At 44.1% G+C, this 18,477-nt stretch overlaps 1 protein-coding gene across 4 annotated transcripts in view; it reads right to left on the reverse strand.

The window, feature by feature from the left end:
• The window catches only part of cd276 (CD276 molecule), a 77,094-nt gene that overhangs the window by 45,220 nt on the left and 13,397 nt on the right, over positions 1-18,477 (reverse strand). For all 4 annotated transcript variants that reach the window (XM_062388526.1, XM_062388519.1, XM_062388542.1 and 1 more), the window contains exons 3-4: positions 12,486-12,833; positions 10,265-10,561 (exon numbers count right to left, since the gene is read on the reverse strand). In XM_062388526.1, coding sequence (XP_062244510.1) covers positions 10,265-10,561; positions 12,486-12,833 — 645 coding nt within the window. The remainder of the gene's footprint in view (positions 1-10,264; positions 10,562-12,485; positions 12,834-18,477) is intronic.

The raw sequence follows: 18,477 nt of genomic DNA on the forward strand, positions 1-18,477 counted from the left end.
TCAAACTTCTCTCCTCTGGGACACAGCCACACTCAGTCCGTTCTTAACTTCCATTTCACACTTGGCAATCAATTACTGGTCTCTGGAGCTATAGAAGAAAAGAGCCACCTACCCCGAGAATAAGCTAAATCTCTCAACGCCTCCTAATTGAAAACACATTATAGTGCTAGACAATGCTCTTTGTGTGTAGCCAGCCACTAATTTGGACTGTTTGCATGCACAGAACAAAGCAATTTACTGAGGTTGCAAACACCCTTTGCAGGACAATAATTCATGGTGTTATCAGGTGCAGAGTTTAAACATCAAATAAACGGGCTGAATAATTAAATACCCAAACTTTGAAGGCGTGCCCAGCCATTTGTTGGTGGCTATTCTCCCAGTGACTCTGAAACGCTGAAACTAATATGATTTTGTATTGTGAAGCCAAGACTGATGCCAGACCTCCCGAAACCAATCCCTCTTACAGGATTTAGAGGGAGCCGTGTGAAATGTACACTGCAGGGCCCCCACCGGTCCCAGTGATAGTCCTTGCTCTGAGTCCAAATCAAAATGAACCTGATCGATAACAAAGAGGGCTTTTGTGCATTTACTGCCATCATAAATACAATGTCCTGAAAAGGAAAGTGAGGGAGGACAGAGAGAGTCAGGTTTCTACAAGGCTGTGGACTGACATAAAGATGTCACACTGCTGTATGTGGGAAGGTGATAGGCTGGGGTAAAATCACACCACGATGATGTGATGGTTTTGGAGCAAAGACGGACACTGGTTCGGCTCACACCAGAGGACAGGAATAAACTTATGGCTGATGCAAGTAGAAAAATACAAAAAATAGGCATAAATGGACTAGGGCCGTCACTATTTATCAGACTTTCAAACTTTCATTCAAACATGCATGAGCTAGTTCACAGACTATAATGACCTATTGGTATTCAACATATACAGCCTAGAAGCCCATCTGTGGAGGCGTATCTTGTGATCCAGCTGAGGGCGCTCACTGTCACTTTGACCTATTGAAGGTCCTCTTGACCTATCAGTAAGGCAAGCCAGTATCTGTTTTCTATTGAAATGGAGGATTCTTGCAAGCAAAGACATTCAAAACTGGCATCAGGACACAAAAGCATCTAAGAGGCGAGCTGACAAAATATCCTATGTTCTCCACCATAGACTGCAAGTAACCTACAGAGGTAAGGCTGTTTGTCATCTTTGCACCTCACAACTGCCTTACTGTTACTGCCACCATTACTACTACTATTTGATTGCTCTTGAACATGAACAAATCTGCAGGTTCACCAATAAGCGTTCTACCCAAGTGAAGCGATGGAGGAGGTACCACAACACAAACTTGTCTGACTGCGTGCGTGTGCATATGGGATTATTTAAATATATTTGAATGAATTGCGCGTCAAATTCATTCAAACTTTATAAACTCTGAGAGGCATTTTCTTCTGGAACAAACACAGTACAGAGGACAGGAGTAAATAGGTGGAAAATACTATAACAATGTTGCTTTTAATTGTGACAAACAAAAGTATTTTGATCCTTTGAGCTTAAAAGTCAAGATGGCGGACATGAGGCTAGAATAAAGGAGAATTAAATCCCATCCCAAACAAGAGGAGCTAATTTAAACTTTCTGAAAGAACTGCACACACACCAGAAACTGCCCACGACTGAATCCATCCGAACAATCCCTCAGAGCTGCAAACAGTAAGACGGCGAGCATGACAAATAACTTTGGCCTGGCCATAATACAGGGATAAAATGTCCTATACTGATGGCCCACTGGAGAAGGGTCAAACCTCTTCCAAGCACCGGCAGTGGCGGGTGGCCCGACTTAATAATCCTGATAGGAATAAATGTGCTCACAATGGTGCCATTTCTGCCTACCTGTATGTATTTTAGATTGCCTACACCACTTTATCTGCCTGTTTGTTTTGTTTTCTCCCGACTGGGCTCCTGATAAGACAGAGCGTGCATTCAGCAAGAGAAAGAAGCCTGTTTGTGCACTGGACACTAATTAATACACTGCTCCGTCGGGAAGATTGCCTGCTTTCTGCTATACTGAAAACAAATTCATTTATACTGCTTTTTTCTGCTTCTCCGAAGGCACTGCTAATTGCATTTAAATTAGTCCTCATTCAGTGAAGAACAAAGAAGGGCACAGTAGTTTGCTATAGGAGCTTGATACAAAAACATGATTTTCGGCAACAGATTACCCCAAAGATGATTGACCAAGCCTTTGATGAAACAGAGGCTAACAGAGGAAGGTGCAAACATGCTTGTAAAAGATTTCAAGAATAATCGCAATTAGTGCAATTTCACCACAACATTTACGCCGATGAAGAGAACCTCTGAAGCAGCCTTTTTCAACGCTTGCACAGAAATGATTTTATTCTGATTTTAAATGTTTTAAACTGACACAAAATATTTTCTAATTCTGTTCAAGAAAAAAACATAATGTAAGAGACATCATTCAGAGAAAACATTCACTGAGGAAACAATATTGTTTCCCTAACCCCATCTAAGGCAAACCCCAGCTCGGCAGGTAGCTATTTAGATGGCAACACGCTGTCAGGATCAAGCTTTGAAGACATAATAATATAGTGAAGTAAAGGGGGCACAAAAGGAGCTAAAAACAGCGTAATGAATGGCTTTAGACTCTCATGTAGACCACCTACCGTTAGCACCTGTGTTAGACTCCATCTCCAAGATAAAGGTCAATGTTTATGTAGCAATTAAAGATGTTATTTTAACCTTGATTTATCCGCTGAAGGTTGGTTTAGCGCTCATCTGCTTCACAATAATCATTTCCCTCGGGAAATGTGCCCCACAAAAACAGAACTATACCTGCTGAGGAATACGTTGACTCAGAGAAAGACTCACTGAAAGAAACTGGAATTATCTGCCTTTAAAGTGAACAATTATGCGAGTGGTGGAGAACACACAGGTGAAAAGTGCAGCATTTCTCTCCACCAATTATGTTTCTTAACAAACGAGGGAATGAAAATGGAAATAAGTGTGTATTCTTTTGGTGCGTAGTATTTAGTGACATCTAGTGGTGAAGGGACAGGCTGCAGCTGAACACCCCTCACCCCACCCTCCCCTTACAAACATGAAAGAGAACCTGTGGTAGCTTCAGTTGTCATACAAACTTAAAATGTGTTTAGTCTGTCCAGTTTGCACTACTGTAAAAAACATGGCAGCCTCTGTAGAGAGGACCCGCTCCCTATGCACATATAACGTAGTTAAATATAAAGGGCCAATTCTAAGGCAAACAAAACAACAATTTGTACAATTTCAATGATCACTCTGCCAATAGAACCCTTTCACCTAAATCGTACACACTGGACCTTTAAAGTGGATTGCGTTGGCCAATCCTTTTAGAGTGTGGATACCAGTCTAGAGCCTGTTGGGACCCATCGGCATCCGTCAGGTCCAAACCTGTCAGAAAAATTTTTTTGGCTCTCTACTTATTTCTTTATGCTGCACTTGCATGTAATCCTGGAAATTTCAGTCTTGTGTTGTTGACACCAAAAAAACACAATCCCATTAGGGTTCAGGTTAGTCTCAGTTGGTTTTCTTTCTGGCTCGGTCAGGTTCGTTAATAAAATTGAGGTAGGTTTTGGCCACTATCATCATTTCTTTGATCCACATGAGCTATGAGAGTATTGTTTTAGAGGATAACTCTGCTGATTTAACACACAAAAGTCTGTCTACAGGATTTTTTTGAAGTGTGAAGAGCTGTGTAAGGGCTGATAAACAAGTTTGGAATGTGGAGTTAGAAAGAAAGTGAGCTCACCAGTCCTCTGCAGTGTGCTGCTCATCTTCGCTTGGGGCTAGAGGCTAAACGTTAGTCACCACATCCATAACATATCCAGATCTCAAACAGAACTGCGAGTCTGTGTGGGGTCGGAATAATCGGAAACATGATTACAAGACTAAGAAATTCGTGTGAACGTCATCTCAAGTCAGAACAACAACTTGGAAGGTCAGCAGAATTGTTGGTACACTAGTTGCCAAGATGCTGAAACTATGAATTATAAACCAATTAATAACATTTTAAAGTTAGTCCTAAACATTAACCAACTTCACAGATTGTGTAATAGATCCTCCGAGCAGCACGTCAGTCAAGACACATTCCTGGCAGTATGGGAGCATTGAGCATAATTCAGCGTTTCAGCTAATATTTGGTCTGGTGGACAAACAAACTAAATTAACATGGACTTTGTATAACGTTTGTCTACTTGTATGTTTTTGGAAAGTTTGAGGAAATAAGGGGCATATGCTGGAAAACCACAAAAGCCTGGGGAAAGAATGCCAGTGCAACACAGACTGGACTGAGACTGAGAATCAAATCTGGAATCCCCTTACAGTAAAGCAACATTGCGAACAATCGAGCCACAGCACTGCCCAGTGAAAACCAGCGAATACCGGCTTTATGTGAGATTCAGCAGAAAGCCTCCTCCAGCATGTGAGGTGATCTCCCTTCCCCGTCAGTGTGTTCATCTGCTGCTTGTCAGGCTGTAGTGCCACAATTCTGAGCTCAGCAAACGTTTTCATCTCCATCTTGCTCTCTGTCATCCACTTCTCACCCCTCCTTACCCGGTCTCCCAATAGCTCCCTCTCTCTATCGCCTTGCCTCATCTCTCTATCTCCTTTCTTTTCCCCACCACTCTATCTATCTCCATTCGCTCGCTGTTCTCTGTAAATGCTGTGCCAGCAGAGTGGTGCTGGGGATATGGCGCCATCCTCATTGAGAGAGAGTAAGTAGACGGGTGTGGGGGTCGGTGCTGGGGAGGGGGGGGTGTAGGACTGTTTGGTGACAGGCCCTGAAACACAGCCATCAGACAACAAGCCGCAATCACACAGCTCCAGTCGATAGGACACATAGCTAAAGCTCCACATTCAGAAAAGGATCACAAAAAAATTATAGGATGTAGACTCTTGATCCCCCGAAACTGCAAAAACATTCTTCTTACTAAGGAGAACAAAGTGGCCACTAGGCTGGGAGTGTGAGACAGAGCAAGCCAACAGGACAGGTAGAGCAGGAAAGGGACGAAGACGAGGAGGAGGAGGGGGGCGTTGGTACACTAGCAGGCTGATCAGGCGAGTAGACAGGCCACGGTTCATTTGAGGACTGAGGCTGTTCGTTTCCAAATTCGACCGTTCTTTAACACCAGCTGTTTCTATGGGTCTCCCTGCAACGAAGCCATGCTGCACTCTGCCACATCCATCAATATCCAAGCAACACAAAAACAATGTCTACCAGAGAGCCTGGCTGCCGAACTGACCAGCACTCTGCAGGCTGTGAGCGCTTCAGCCATGCATCGGTATCAGCATTTTAGATTGCCGATATTGCTGATATGAAAAACCTTTATTTTGCAGAATAAAAAATGGAGAAAAAATACATTTATTTTTCATAAAAACCTCTATTTGTGTTTCCTTTTAATTTGTAGTTTTACATGATAGAGTTGATGGTAAAACTGTAAAATATAAAGCCTCAATACATTTATTTGTTATAAGAGTTTGACAATGACATTTTAAATGGATTTGGAATAGTTGCCAAATCTTCGAAATATATATAACATACATAATATATTTGGTATCATCAGTACGCCCCCTAACATCGGTAACGACATCTGCCACACAAAAGCCGAATCTGTCGGGCTGATATGATGATATTATTGTGCATGGAACGTGTGCATACGTTGTTGACACTCAGGATGTTATCTGGCACAGTGGTTGAATCGCTGGTGACTATAAAAGAGGTGAGATTAACATGGAGGACTTAACGCAGACTCTGGAGGTGCGACTCCTGCTCGTGCTCCGCTCAGTGTGAGTAAAGGGTTCATTTTGTCAAAATTAACCTTGTCAAACTCCTGTTCTGCCTGGGGGAGACTTGTATTACAATTGTAATTTTTCAATCAGAGATTGGGAAGAGTGTGAAATGTTAACACGCCTGTCCCGTCCCCCCCCCCCCCCCCGCCCCCATCTCGCTCTCTGTTCTTACTCTCCGCTGCCTTCACTCCCTCTCATAGGCCATTTCAAATTTTAAGCAGATTTCCACCACTCTCATAATAGGATTCTCCAGTGCCCGAGTGTGTGTGGTGCAGCGGTGTGTGTATACAGCGGAGCATGCTCACTATATCAACACAAGCTCGGCACACTCCACACTCTGCTACTCCAGCAGAAGAGTTTTGCTAGGTCAAAATTAATTACAGAAGCTGTTAAGCACACACCAGCTGTTGTAAACAAACGTAAATACATTTTCATTTAAAACAAACCTCCTTGTATCGCGGCACCCAAAAAAATACTGTAAATCTTCTGTGTGTTTACCAACAACTTTGGCTATCCTCAAGCTGTGCTCCTACTGAGAAATGACTCTTATTCATGTTCACCCTGTGCTGGAAATCACCAATGTTTTAATTAAAGGATTTGCTCCATTTTTTTGCGGATTTGCTTCTTTTGTCGTCTTTTATTCAGTCGGTAAGACTTCACACTTCAACAACATCATTGATCTTAAGCCAGACCTCTTTTTTTTAAATCTGTTTTTCTCTTGGTGTTTATCTTTGACTCGGTCTGTACACACTAATTCCTTTATTTTTTCGGATTTGGAAACAGCAGAGCTGTGACTCTGACCATGACCTTAGAAAACAGCAATCAAAGCCAAAAAAATGGCACAAATATTGTATTTAATCCTCCCAGCAAACTACTCCTTTAACTCTGGTACATTAAAACTGATCTATAAGAACAGATTCGTCGCCTAGTTTCATGCAAGTGCAAAACCTTTAAAATAATATATTAGTTAACTTATACTTAACTAATATCACCAGCACAAGGTGCGCGGTCAGGATGGCAACAGGTCTGTAGCATAGACTGGACATAAAGATGGACAAAAGGACAGCTCCCCAAATGTGAAGCCAGGTGTATCAAACGCCACCTAGTGGCTGGCTGCAGTACAATTCGTGCAACTAAGGAAGTCTGGGTGTTCGGGTGTTTCACTGGGAGTGCCCCAGGGGTAAGTCTTGGGTCCCCTTCTTTTCACCATTTACCTCCTCCCCCTGGGCACACTCCTCCATCACCATGGGGTCCATTTTAATTGCTACGCCGATTACACACAGGTCTACATCTCCTTTAAACCGACCACTGCCATCGCTCCTACCTTCCTCATCACCTGCCTTGATGACATCCGGAGCTGGATGATCAGGAACTTCCTAAAGCTAAACGGCAATAAAACTGAGGCCCTGCTCATCGGCTCCAAATCCATCATCACCAAATCCCAAACACCCCAGCTCCACCCATCTTCATCGACGGATTCCCTGTACCCTTCTCCCCTCAAGTCAAGAGCCTCTGCGTCATTCTGAACAGCACCCTTTCATTTGCACCCCATATTCAAAACATCACCCGGACTGCATTCTTCCACCTCCGCAACATCTCCAGACTCCGCCCATCACTGACCCAGTCCAGCACCGAAATCCTGGTCCACTCATTTGTCACATCCCGCATCGACTACTGCAATGCCCTCCTCACTGGACTCCCCACCAAACTCATCAACAGACTGCAAGTCATTCAGAACTCGGCCGCCCGGATCATCACCTGTACTAAATCATCGGATCACATCACTCCTGTACTCATCCAACTTCACTGGCTCCCTGTACAATACCGCATCGACTACAAAGACCTTCTCCTCACCTATAAAGCTCTCCACAATCTAGCCCCCACTTACGTCTACGACCTCCTTCAGGAATACACTCCCTCCCTCACCCTCCGCTCATCCTCTTCTGGACTGCTAACCATCCCCACGTCACGCCTCAGTACCATGGGTGCCCGAGCCTTCAGCTGCTCAGCACCCAGGCTCTGGAACTCTCTCCCCCCACACATAAGACAATCAGACTCCATCACATCATTCAAGTCTCAAATCAAAACTCACTTGTTTAAACTGACATACTCTTTATAACTGGACCCTTTGCACTTCACATGTTTTTATGTTGATGTTCTGTGATGTTGTTTCTATCTCTCTTTATCTTTTATCTTGTATTATTTTATTGTAAGGTGACCTTGGGTGACTTGAAAGGCGCCTCCAAATAAAATGTATTATTATTAGTACAGGAACAACACACTGCCTTCTCCATGATAATGGATGGGGCAAAGACCAAACTAAAAAGACATGTCCATGTTTTGTTCTAGTATTCAAATCTCCTGTTTGTTTGGTTTTAATTAGTTATTTGTTGCTCAAAAATGGAATGAAATGTCATGATTGACAGCTCAGACTGTCTCATGATTGGTTGAACACATATATCGGTGGAACCTCAATACTGCGGCTGCATCATTTGATCACTGCTGAGAAGACTCTGGCTTCAAAAACACAAGATTGCAGAGTTAGTATCCGTCATATTTTGGCTTCAAATCTAGATATTGGGAGAAAATGTAGTTAGGCCGTCCATCTATATACAATATATGCTCTAAAGTTGGATTGGAGGTGACAATGCAAGCTACCAGTCCACTAACTCTCTTTATACTGCTGGTCATTGAAGTGAAGAAAAGGAAAACATGAAAATATTTTTGTTGCTGTTTCACATCACTTCACTTGAAAAAGATAAAAAAAAAAGACATGGCAATCTAAATCACCAATCCAGACACTTCTATCATTTTTCTTTTAAAAATAAATCTCACTAGACAGGAAATAAGGGAGACCAAAAAAAAAACGACATGAAACGTAATAAAGCAATCACATCTGTTTTGAACAAACCTGTAATAGTGCATCAATCCAGCAAGGCGGGAGAGGAAATAGTCACAGACGATTTCAACACTGTTTTGAAGGAGGCTCACCAAACCGTTTGAAAGGCCACCCTCCCCCGGCCGTCCAGCAAGCCTGAACCCTGCCAATCGGCCGTCCCATTTCCAGACAGCACAGTCATTTCCCAGCCCAGTGGAGCAGCTCCCTGACCTCTGCCTTGACCTCCGCCTCAGACAGCCCCTGCTCCAGCACCAGCTCCAGCCCAGAGAGCAGGCTGGGGCAACCTCAACTTATTTATGAGCCATTTTACACAGTGCTGCTCCCATTAGAGACCCTGCCTTGGCCCACCTTACATGGCACTCTCCTTGCACTTAACACATATAGTACACCAGCAGGGCCAGTGGGACATGGGTGGTGGCTGGGGCTGAGGGGACCATTAGATCTATCACTTAGGGGCTGTCACACATTCATGGGTACATCAATCAAAGCAAGGCAAACATCTCATTCTAATTTAGTTTGCACATTTCCTTCAGATAACCACGGGAAACCAAGCACTTCAACATCCTTTTTTACTGTTTTACCTGTGTTGTACATTTCACCATTTCTAGTTCATATCTTTGGAGCTGAACTTTGACTTTAAGAATGAAACATTCAAACTATGGTGGTAACAGGGGGCACATGAGGGCGCACCAACATTAATCTCATGTGCATCAGATACCGAGTGACAGATTCACAGACTGAAAGATAGAGACACAGAAGAGAGAAAGATGAGTTCTTGCTTGAAAGAAAGACCTGCATTGCTTGCAACCACTTGAGCTGAAACTATGCGGTCTGACTGTCAACGTGAATGGGAAAATCCCATCCCCTTGTAGAAGCAAGAGGATGGGGAAGTGCGCCAGCGAGCGAGCAGAGATCCTGTATGTTATAATGATGAGTTTGAAAACTTTTTTTGATCATTATGAAACTGTGTTGGAACAGATAGAAAATGGCAGGCTGCCACAGAATAACTGTAAGACTTAGACCGACAAAGAAAAGTTAACAAAGTGAAAATCAAATGACAAGATTGATTCACGACAAACATCCATCCATCCATCATCTATACAGCCTATCCTCTGAGGGTGGCAGGGGGAGCTGGAGCCAATCCCAACTGACATTTGGCAGGTACACCCTGGAAAGGTTTCGCCAGTCAAGTCAACAAACAGACAATTCCCACTCATTCACTACTACGGGCAATTTACAGTCAACTCAACCACAATCTACATGTCTTTGGACTGTGGTAGGGTTAGGGTTAGGGTTAGGGTTAGGGTTAAAACAACAAAGACACAGTGAGAACATGGAGACTCCACACAGTGAGATCTGAAAAAATGCAACAAAAAGAGAAACGTATGCAAGACTGATCAGACTGATCTGTAAACACTGCAGGAAGCAAGTGAATTTCAGCCTCTTTACTTTGCACTGGAGTGGAGTTGACAACATTATTTAAAAGAGCTAAAATTCACTGATAAAGAGAGATGAAGACCCACACCCACCTGTGATGGTGACAAACGCAAAGCCCTCCTCGCCCAGTAATGGATTGATCAGTTGGCAGCTGTAGGTACTATTGGGCTCCAGTACAACCGACAGCATGCTGGTCATGGTGAACAGCCCTTCCTCATTGGCCACTACTGAAGTAGTGATATTATCCGTCAGGTTGCGCCCACGCCCGTCCTGCCATATCACGCCAGCCTCAGGAAAACCACCATAGGCCACACAAGTCAGGGCCACCTCGTCACCTGGCCGCAGGTTGGATTCCGGCTCCAGTGTCACCACAGGCTTGGAGTAGGGGGCTGAGAGAAAGAGGAGTTGTACACAAAGAGAGGAGGAGATGAGTGGGTGAGGATTCAGGAGGGGAGGGGGGGAGGAGGAAAAAAGGTATAAGAAGGAGGAGAGGAGAACAGTAGATACAGACTGAATTTAGTTAGATTCTCTGCAGTGAGTCACCCTGGGAAATGTTTGACATGATTCCCATTAAATTCTTAATTATACTTAGGGAGCTTAGCATAACACAGTGGTTTATGATCCCACAGATACAGACAGCATCAGTGGTACATCCTGAAGCCGCTGCATCCCTGCACTCGCCACACAGCCCGAAGCACTGAGCCACTCCCGGAAAGGAAACACACTGCCAGTCGAGGGGGCGGAGGTGGACAGGCCTCAGAGAAAACTGGCATGGTCAGAGATTTGGGACAACTCAGCCTATGGCATGTGGAAAGGCGTGGAGGGACGGGGGTGAGTGGCAAATCGTCAGCCGAGGCCGACATCACACCTCTCATTTCCCCGGAGCAGGAATACGAGTACATAGGTGGCGGGGAAGGAGGCTTTTTTTGTTGCCACAGCCAGAGCCAATCAGGGCACAGCAAACAATGGGGTGGAGCGGAGAGCCAGATGAGATCAATTTGTCTGAGCTGCTTTTGGGAAAGTGGGCTCTCAACACAAAGACAGCTTTGGCACGGTACACACTAACTTCCAATTGTCAATTTCACTGTGAGGCAGATTTCCAAGGAAGTCTTCAGTGTGAACTGTAAATGCTTGCTAAAAATAAAACTATAAATCTAATGCCTTTAATTTGAGCCAATTTGTCACTGTTGGAGACATTGTTTTCACTCCCCCAGGCCCGGAGAAAACAAATATTATTCATTAACGCCGCCTAACGCACATCCATCCTTGGAGAATACTGCAACAATCTCACAAAAGATATAGAAATGTGAGACAGAAAGGCACACAGTATCATTATAAATAAATAAAAGGCTCTCAGCTGTGAAGGTGGGGATGCAGTCGCTCAGCAGAGAAGATGTTAGCGATAGCAGATTGACCGTAACAACAGCTAATAATCAAAGTCAGCACATATTGACCATGACAGAGACCACAATCAGCGCTTATTGACCAACAACACTGCTCAGCAGCCCTGAGGAGACTGTTTATCGCCTGCTTACATCTTGTGAGGAGAAATGATCCTAAATCACAGTCTACATTAGCCAACGTACAACATATTTTACTGTGTACTATAAGTGTACATGTGTGGATAAGCACTGGGGTCAAATATCTTATAACACGATCAATTTCAAAGTGTTGAGGGAAACTATTAAGATAAGCACTGGCCCTTTTGCCCTGGATGAGAAAAGTGCCCTTCTGCTGGAGCCCAATTTTTGCTTCATTCATCAATATTTAAGAATAAAAATGACTCTCTCTTTCGTGAATTCCCCCCAAATGTGTTTTGATTTCTGACGGGGCATTTATTTCAGTTCTTGTGAGAATTTCGCCCCAACATGCTCCGTGGCACTCACAAAAAAAGAGAGACTCCAGAGCAGAAGGACAGGGAACTGCAGCAAGCAGCTCAGGGTAGCAGCTCTCTTTTATCTTGGATCAGGCCATCAACTTGTGAAACAGATGAGGGAGAATCAGTAACCCTACCTGGTCCAGAGGAGCCCATCACTAACCCTAACATATTATTTGGTTATTCAATATGGCCTTGTTTTGTTTGTTTTTGCCAGTTTTTCATATATTTATTCAAATTGATAATTTGATAGTTTGTTAACAAAAGTAAATATATAAGTTAAAAATATCCTACTGTGTTTTTTATTTATTTATTATTATTATTATTTTTATTTTCATAAATAATTTTGCCGATGGGTGCCCTTTTTTGGGGGTTTGAGCACCTGCCCCCCAAAATGTTTGTGCACGTGCCTGCATGGGATACAGCTCTTGACTCACCGGCCACCTGCAGCAGCAGAGAAGCACTGCCGTAGTCCTGCACCCTGACGAAGCAGGTGTAGCTGCCTTCATCCGCCACCACCACCCTGCTCAGCAGGAGCGAAGCGTTGCCCAGGCCCAGCTGGGAGGGGAACAGGCTGGTGCGGTTGGCGAAGCGCTCGGCCTGGTCCACCAGCTGGTCCTGTCCCGTGTAGCCGTGCACGTTGCGTTTGGTGTCCGTCAGCTGCCAGAAGATGCTCAGATCGGAAAGGTTGTAGGGGCTGGCGTGGGTGAAGGAGCAGTTGAGTACGGCGTCCCTGCCGTGCAGCGCCACCACTGGCTGCTCTGGGACTTGTACTTCCATCACAGCTACAAGACAGGAAGTGTTGCACATGAGTGATATCAGAAAATAGTCAAAATCCTTGAACTGAAAGGAAAAAATATGATTTATTGTTTTTTCTCTACTTAGAGTGATGTTTCCCTTTATGCTGGAGGATGTCAGGTAAGCTGTCAACAAAGAAAAAAATTGCAACATCTTCCCTGCAAACATATAAACTCAAAGGACTTGCTTTGTCCATCTTCCTTGCCAAACATATCCCCTTTTTTGTCACAGAGGTAAGTCACAAAATATGTCCCAGGTTTCATGAAAACAAATAGGATTCACTGAATAACAGCGATAATTTGTGGGTAATGTAACTGACACCTACTCGAATGTCATTGAAAGAGAAATCAATGCAGCATTTACAAATGTATGCAGCTAGTGCTTCGGAAACTTCCACTTTGTTTGTGCAGCATGGCAGCAGAAGTGAGACGGGATGAAGGCGAGAGGGTAGAAGAAGAGGAGGGATCTGGAGGTAAGCACAAGGACTTAGTTTGTGTTCCTATAGGCTTTGCCTCCCGGCGATGGCTCAGCGTGCTTAAACTCAGAGATGGAAGCAACAACATCTGTACAGCTTTGGCTCAATTGTTAGTTAAATCAACAAAAAAAATTAAAAAAGCTGGTGGGGCGGGAATAACTGCAGCAAGACTCCGGAGGGTATGTGTGTGTGTGTGTTTTTGTGGGGATGAAAAGTGACAATTCTACTCAGAAGCTGCTGACTTTTCATCGCACCTGTAAGACATATAAATATGTGAGTGAATGTGTGTGTATTGTTTGTCTAGACTAGGCCAAGAACAAAGATTCCCCGGCATAGTCATCCTGGATTAGTAGCCATCTCAGGCAGTCCAGAGTACATCTATAGTCATCTCGAAAGTCAGCATTATCCATTGATCCCTGTCTGCTGCCATACAAGTCGGAGACACTCATCGGCATCACAGGGAAGGAAAATAAAAAAGAGCCACTCGGAGCCCTGGAGCAACACACTCCACTTTACGCTCAGCCCCTCTAATTGTTATAATCACAGCGGCATTTTAGCCTCCTCACCCCTTCTGAGCTCTGTCTATCACACGGTCCAGCATCAATGTGGATTCACTTTGCCATGCAGGAGATGTGACTGAGCAGCAGAGGGGCAAAAATGACTTCCCCCATTAACAACAAACACGTCTTTCATCTGCGAGGGCGCATGTATGGATGGGCATTGGTAAGTCGGGGCAGACCTATTTCCAATCATATTCAGCCAATACCAGCAAGGTAGCCTCCACCATCGCACGCACACGCACACGCACACACACACACACACACACACACACACACACACACACACACACACACACACAAACACACACACACACACACACACACACAGATCTTCTGTAGGAAGAGTGCCACCTACTGCATAAACTCAGAACTGCATGGCAATTGGACAGGGGGAATGCACCATTCACTGTGAGGATCTTAGGTTCTTGGTGTTGGGATCTGGATTGGTTATTAAAAACAAATGTGTTTTTCACCCAATTTTTTTAATCAAAATAATTACATACTTGAAATAATAAAATGTAATATAATAAGAAATATAATAAATAGATAGATAGATAGATGGATACTTTATTAATCCAGTGGGAAATTCAGAAATGAAGACATATCAATATATCAGTGACTTTTTATATATATATATATATATATATATATATATATATATATATATATATATATTATGTGTCATGGGTTCATGGGTTGGCATTACACTTCCTGACCTGGAACAAATCAAAGTCTCTAAACTGCCAAACACTACAATTCTCTGACCCCCGTGGTGAAAATGGCAGAGATTGTTTTATTTTTTCTTCTTTTACTGTGATTACAAAAGCTGTGCTGCTGCTGCTGTTGGGGTTTTCTACCACCCCCATATTCTGCCAACATTCAGCAAGTAGCGTGACAGCATGGCAAACAATACAGAGGAGGATACCAGGCCAAAGCATGGCAAAGGCAGGCGGTATTGTGCCGCCCTCAGTGGGGATAATAGAGCAAATATCTGGAGTGTGTATTTTGCCTGTCTTTTGAGGTGGCCCAGCCTTCGTGGTAAGGAATAGGTCTGCTTTTTTTTGCAGGAGTGGAGGGTCAGTGGCAGCCCTCTCTCTGAGATGTGCATTTTTGAAGAAGGAGGAGAGAGAGAGCAATTAAATCACTCCCCGAGCAGCCTAGGATGACTCACACCAGTGAGTTCATACAGGATGGGGGATGGGAGAGAGAGGGAAACGGAGGAGGGAAGAAGACGGGCCGGCGTCGAGCGCACACCTAAAGATAATATCTGGAGACAGACCAAGGAAGAGGCTGCGGTGGAGCATCGCACACTAATACCTCAACACGTGTCAGAGAGGAAATCGCGATAGAAACTCCCTTTTCTGTCCTACGTTCATTCTACATCTTTAACTCATTGCCCCTTTAACCAGTGACCCCGCGCCGCTCCCGGGCCCTGTGAGGACGCAGCTCAACACATGTATGTGGAGACACACCGGCCGCTGTTGGAGAGGGAACACAAGGGGAGCGTTTTGCATCACATGGAGGGGAGAGCACTGGACAGGAGGCTGGCTGACGTCATGGAAAAAGGCACATCTGATGTCCTATTCGTCAGAGGTGACACTCCACGAGCCAAAGTGAATCACTGCGCACTTGGCTGTTTTTGATCTGATGCTGCTTACAACAAACAGCATGTTCTGCACAATAGCTGCCCGCTGCACCGTCTACCCCCGGGTCTGCTCTCGACCTGGAAAAAAAAACATTTTCCCCAAGGAGGCGAGTGTCTAAGTAGTGGAGGTTAGAGATTATAGAGTAAGAGGTCTTTGGTGGGAGACCTGGGCCGTGCCTCGTAGCCCATGCCCTGTGGTGTCCTCTCAGGGGGTAAGTGGGGATCTCGCCTCTCCCTTCCCTCTCTCGATAAAGAGGTGCTCAGGAGCCGTAGAGGGCAGGCTGGGAGACGTCAGGCTGTGGGGATTTACACACTGCACTTTGTGTTTATGGGCCTCAGCTCTGTTTGAGTGCTTGCGAGACAGAGACGGGCACTTTCACAGCTGACATGAAATAAACTCATTACAGCCTTTGCGAGCGCTGGCTACGGGCCCCTGCTCGGCAGCAAGGCACAGTGCGGGCTATAGGAAAGGTTGCAAGGGAAGTTCGTAGCGCTCTCCACTCTATTTCGTCCTCGTGCCTTGTGCTCCCCCTGGTGCGCAAGGCAGTGGCGCTGCTGGAGACCCGGCGTTTTTCAGAATGGTGAACTGAGGCTAGCTGGGCACATGAGGCGTGTGAGTGTGACACTGAGAGACAGCGTGGAATGTAAACAGACAGCAAAGAGGAGGATCGCCGCCATATTAGAGAGGGGGCATGCAAGTTGATGCCTGACAAAGTTGTTAAATAAAATCCAGTGATATTTCACATCCCCCCCTGGCACACACAGATACAATAAATGAGCGCACATGCACACATCCACCTGTACTCACAGAACGGAATCAGGTAAATGGGTTGCAGCTATTATCATTCACCAGTCAGTCACATCTGATTGTGATGTGCACATGAAACTAAATGAAATGAATCATGTCTGTGTTAGATTTACAACTACATAAACTAAAATGTGAGAAAAGAATACTTTCACAGGTGCCTCTATATTTCCTACAACCACTGGTGGTCACAAAGGAGAGAATACAACTACTAATTCCAGAAATCTCATTCAATCTGTCTATATGAGGAGCACATGAAAGTGCAGAGTCAAATTTGGAATAACTACCAGCACTCGTGCCATAGACTTATCAACATAAATTATGCTGTTAATCACGAGCGTGTCCACGACAACTCAAAAAGATGAGAGTTCACTTAAACAATACTATTGTCACAGGTGTTTATACATACATCACATATTTTGATCCGTCTATTCACTGGTAAAAAGTAAAAACGCTATTATAACTTATAATTTTGAGAACTTATAAATACTTATGGAGGTGGCCAACAATTCTCCTGTTAAGAATTAGTTTAACTTTTCCAAACTCCAACTATTGTTTGGGCCAACAGTTTACGGAACTGAAATGAAAATTGTGCGTTTGGCAGAGTTTCGGCAAAAGTAAGACTCTTTGGAACATACTGAGAATACTGATCCGCAGCAGACAGAGTAGATAATGCTGCAAGAGTTTTGTGTTATCGCTTGTTATTTTTCTACGAAGGGAAATCAAACTTTCTACAGACACATTTTGCATCGTAAAAGAGTGAGGGGGATGATACTCGAATTAAAGCAATTTATTGGTGGGAACTTGAGGGAGAATTGAGAAATAGCACTTTCTCAGAGGCTGGAATCACTCTTTGATCATCACTAATTTATATCCGTCGAAATAAGCCCAACCTGAGCCACGACCCGCTCCAGAGGTATCAAACAGATGATCCTTGCAAAATTGTATCAGCCTTTCCCTTCTGAGGGAAAAAAAACTCTTAGGAAAAAAACAACTATTCATGTTAATGCCTGACATGATCAGTTCTGTGTGATTACATCAATGTTATTTTATCAAGCTCCCAACATTTATTGACTTAATAAGAAGAGATGAATGGTTTTGCATGAGATCTTTGTGTAGAAACAGGTGATGGGTTGATATGTAGAAATAAGTATCAAAGTCTTGTCGTCATCAGTAAGCAGTTTCAATGGAATTGGTATCAAAGTCTTACACAAACATATACACACACACACGCACACACACACACCAATCAACACCCACGCAATTTCATAGGGAAAGGCCAGACAACACATTGATATTCCACACCTGCGACTGCTGACAGCTCCACAGCAACACTCTGTCGGAGACCTGGACACGAGGTGCTGACACTACAATGGAGACGCTGTTACAAAGCTGCCATGGAGCAGAGAGGTTCACATCAGCATCACCAGTGAAGACACACACACATACACACACAAATGACAAGCACACCTCATGGTAAAATGTTATAATTTCTGTAACTATGTGTATTTTTTCCACGACTCACCGACCTCAGATTAAGTCTATCTGTCAGTCAAAGGCCAATAGTATACCCAAACACATGCACAAACGCATACACACTCCAGTATCTTCCTGCTAATTGAACAACACAACTTTCCTTATACTTGACTTGGTACGATACCAGCCAGCCACACAAAGATGGCTTTCTCACAGTCTTTCTTCATAAAGGTGATAATGGCGACAGTTCAATAACTGAGCCCAGCTATTCACACCACTCCACCAGCGGAGCCATCCGTTCAGCACAGTTACTTCACTGTTTCATGGGTGTGTCTGAGGACCTGCTGCATATACATATGGCAGGTGGGAAGAAACGTTAATATATATGATTTCATACATAAGAAAAATCTAACAGCTGCACTGGAGGGCAAATTGCAAGAGCAATATTGACACAGCAAGGTAAACAGGTGCAATACCAACAGACCGCAATGACAGCAGGTTTCGGTCGGGCAAGGAGACAAGCTGGAGAAATCTACTTTTACAACACTGCCCCCCTCTGTCGCAAAATGTGACTGCAGCACAAGATATTTTTTTTATCGTGGACTATTTTGCACCTGAACATCAAAGTCTTCTGCTCAAAGCAAGTGTGAGTCTTTTCATACCGATTATT

This window comes from Platichthys flesus, chromosome 1, assembly GCF_949316205.1.
Source record: "Platichthys flesus chromosome 1, fPlaFle2.1, whole genome shotgun sequence".
Lineage (NCBI taxonomy): Eukaryota > Metazoa > Chordata > Actinopteri > Pleuronectiformes > Pleuronectidae > Platichthys > Platichthys flesus.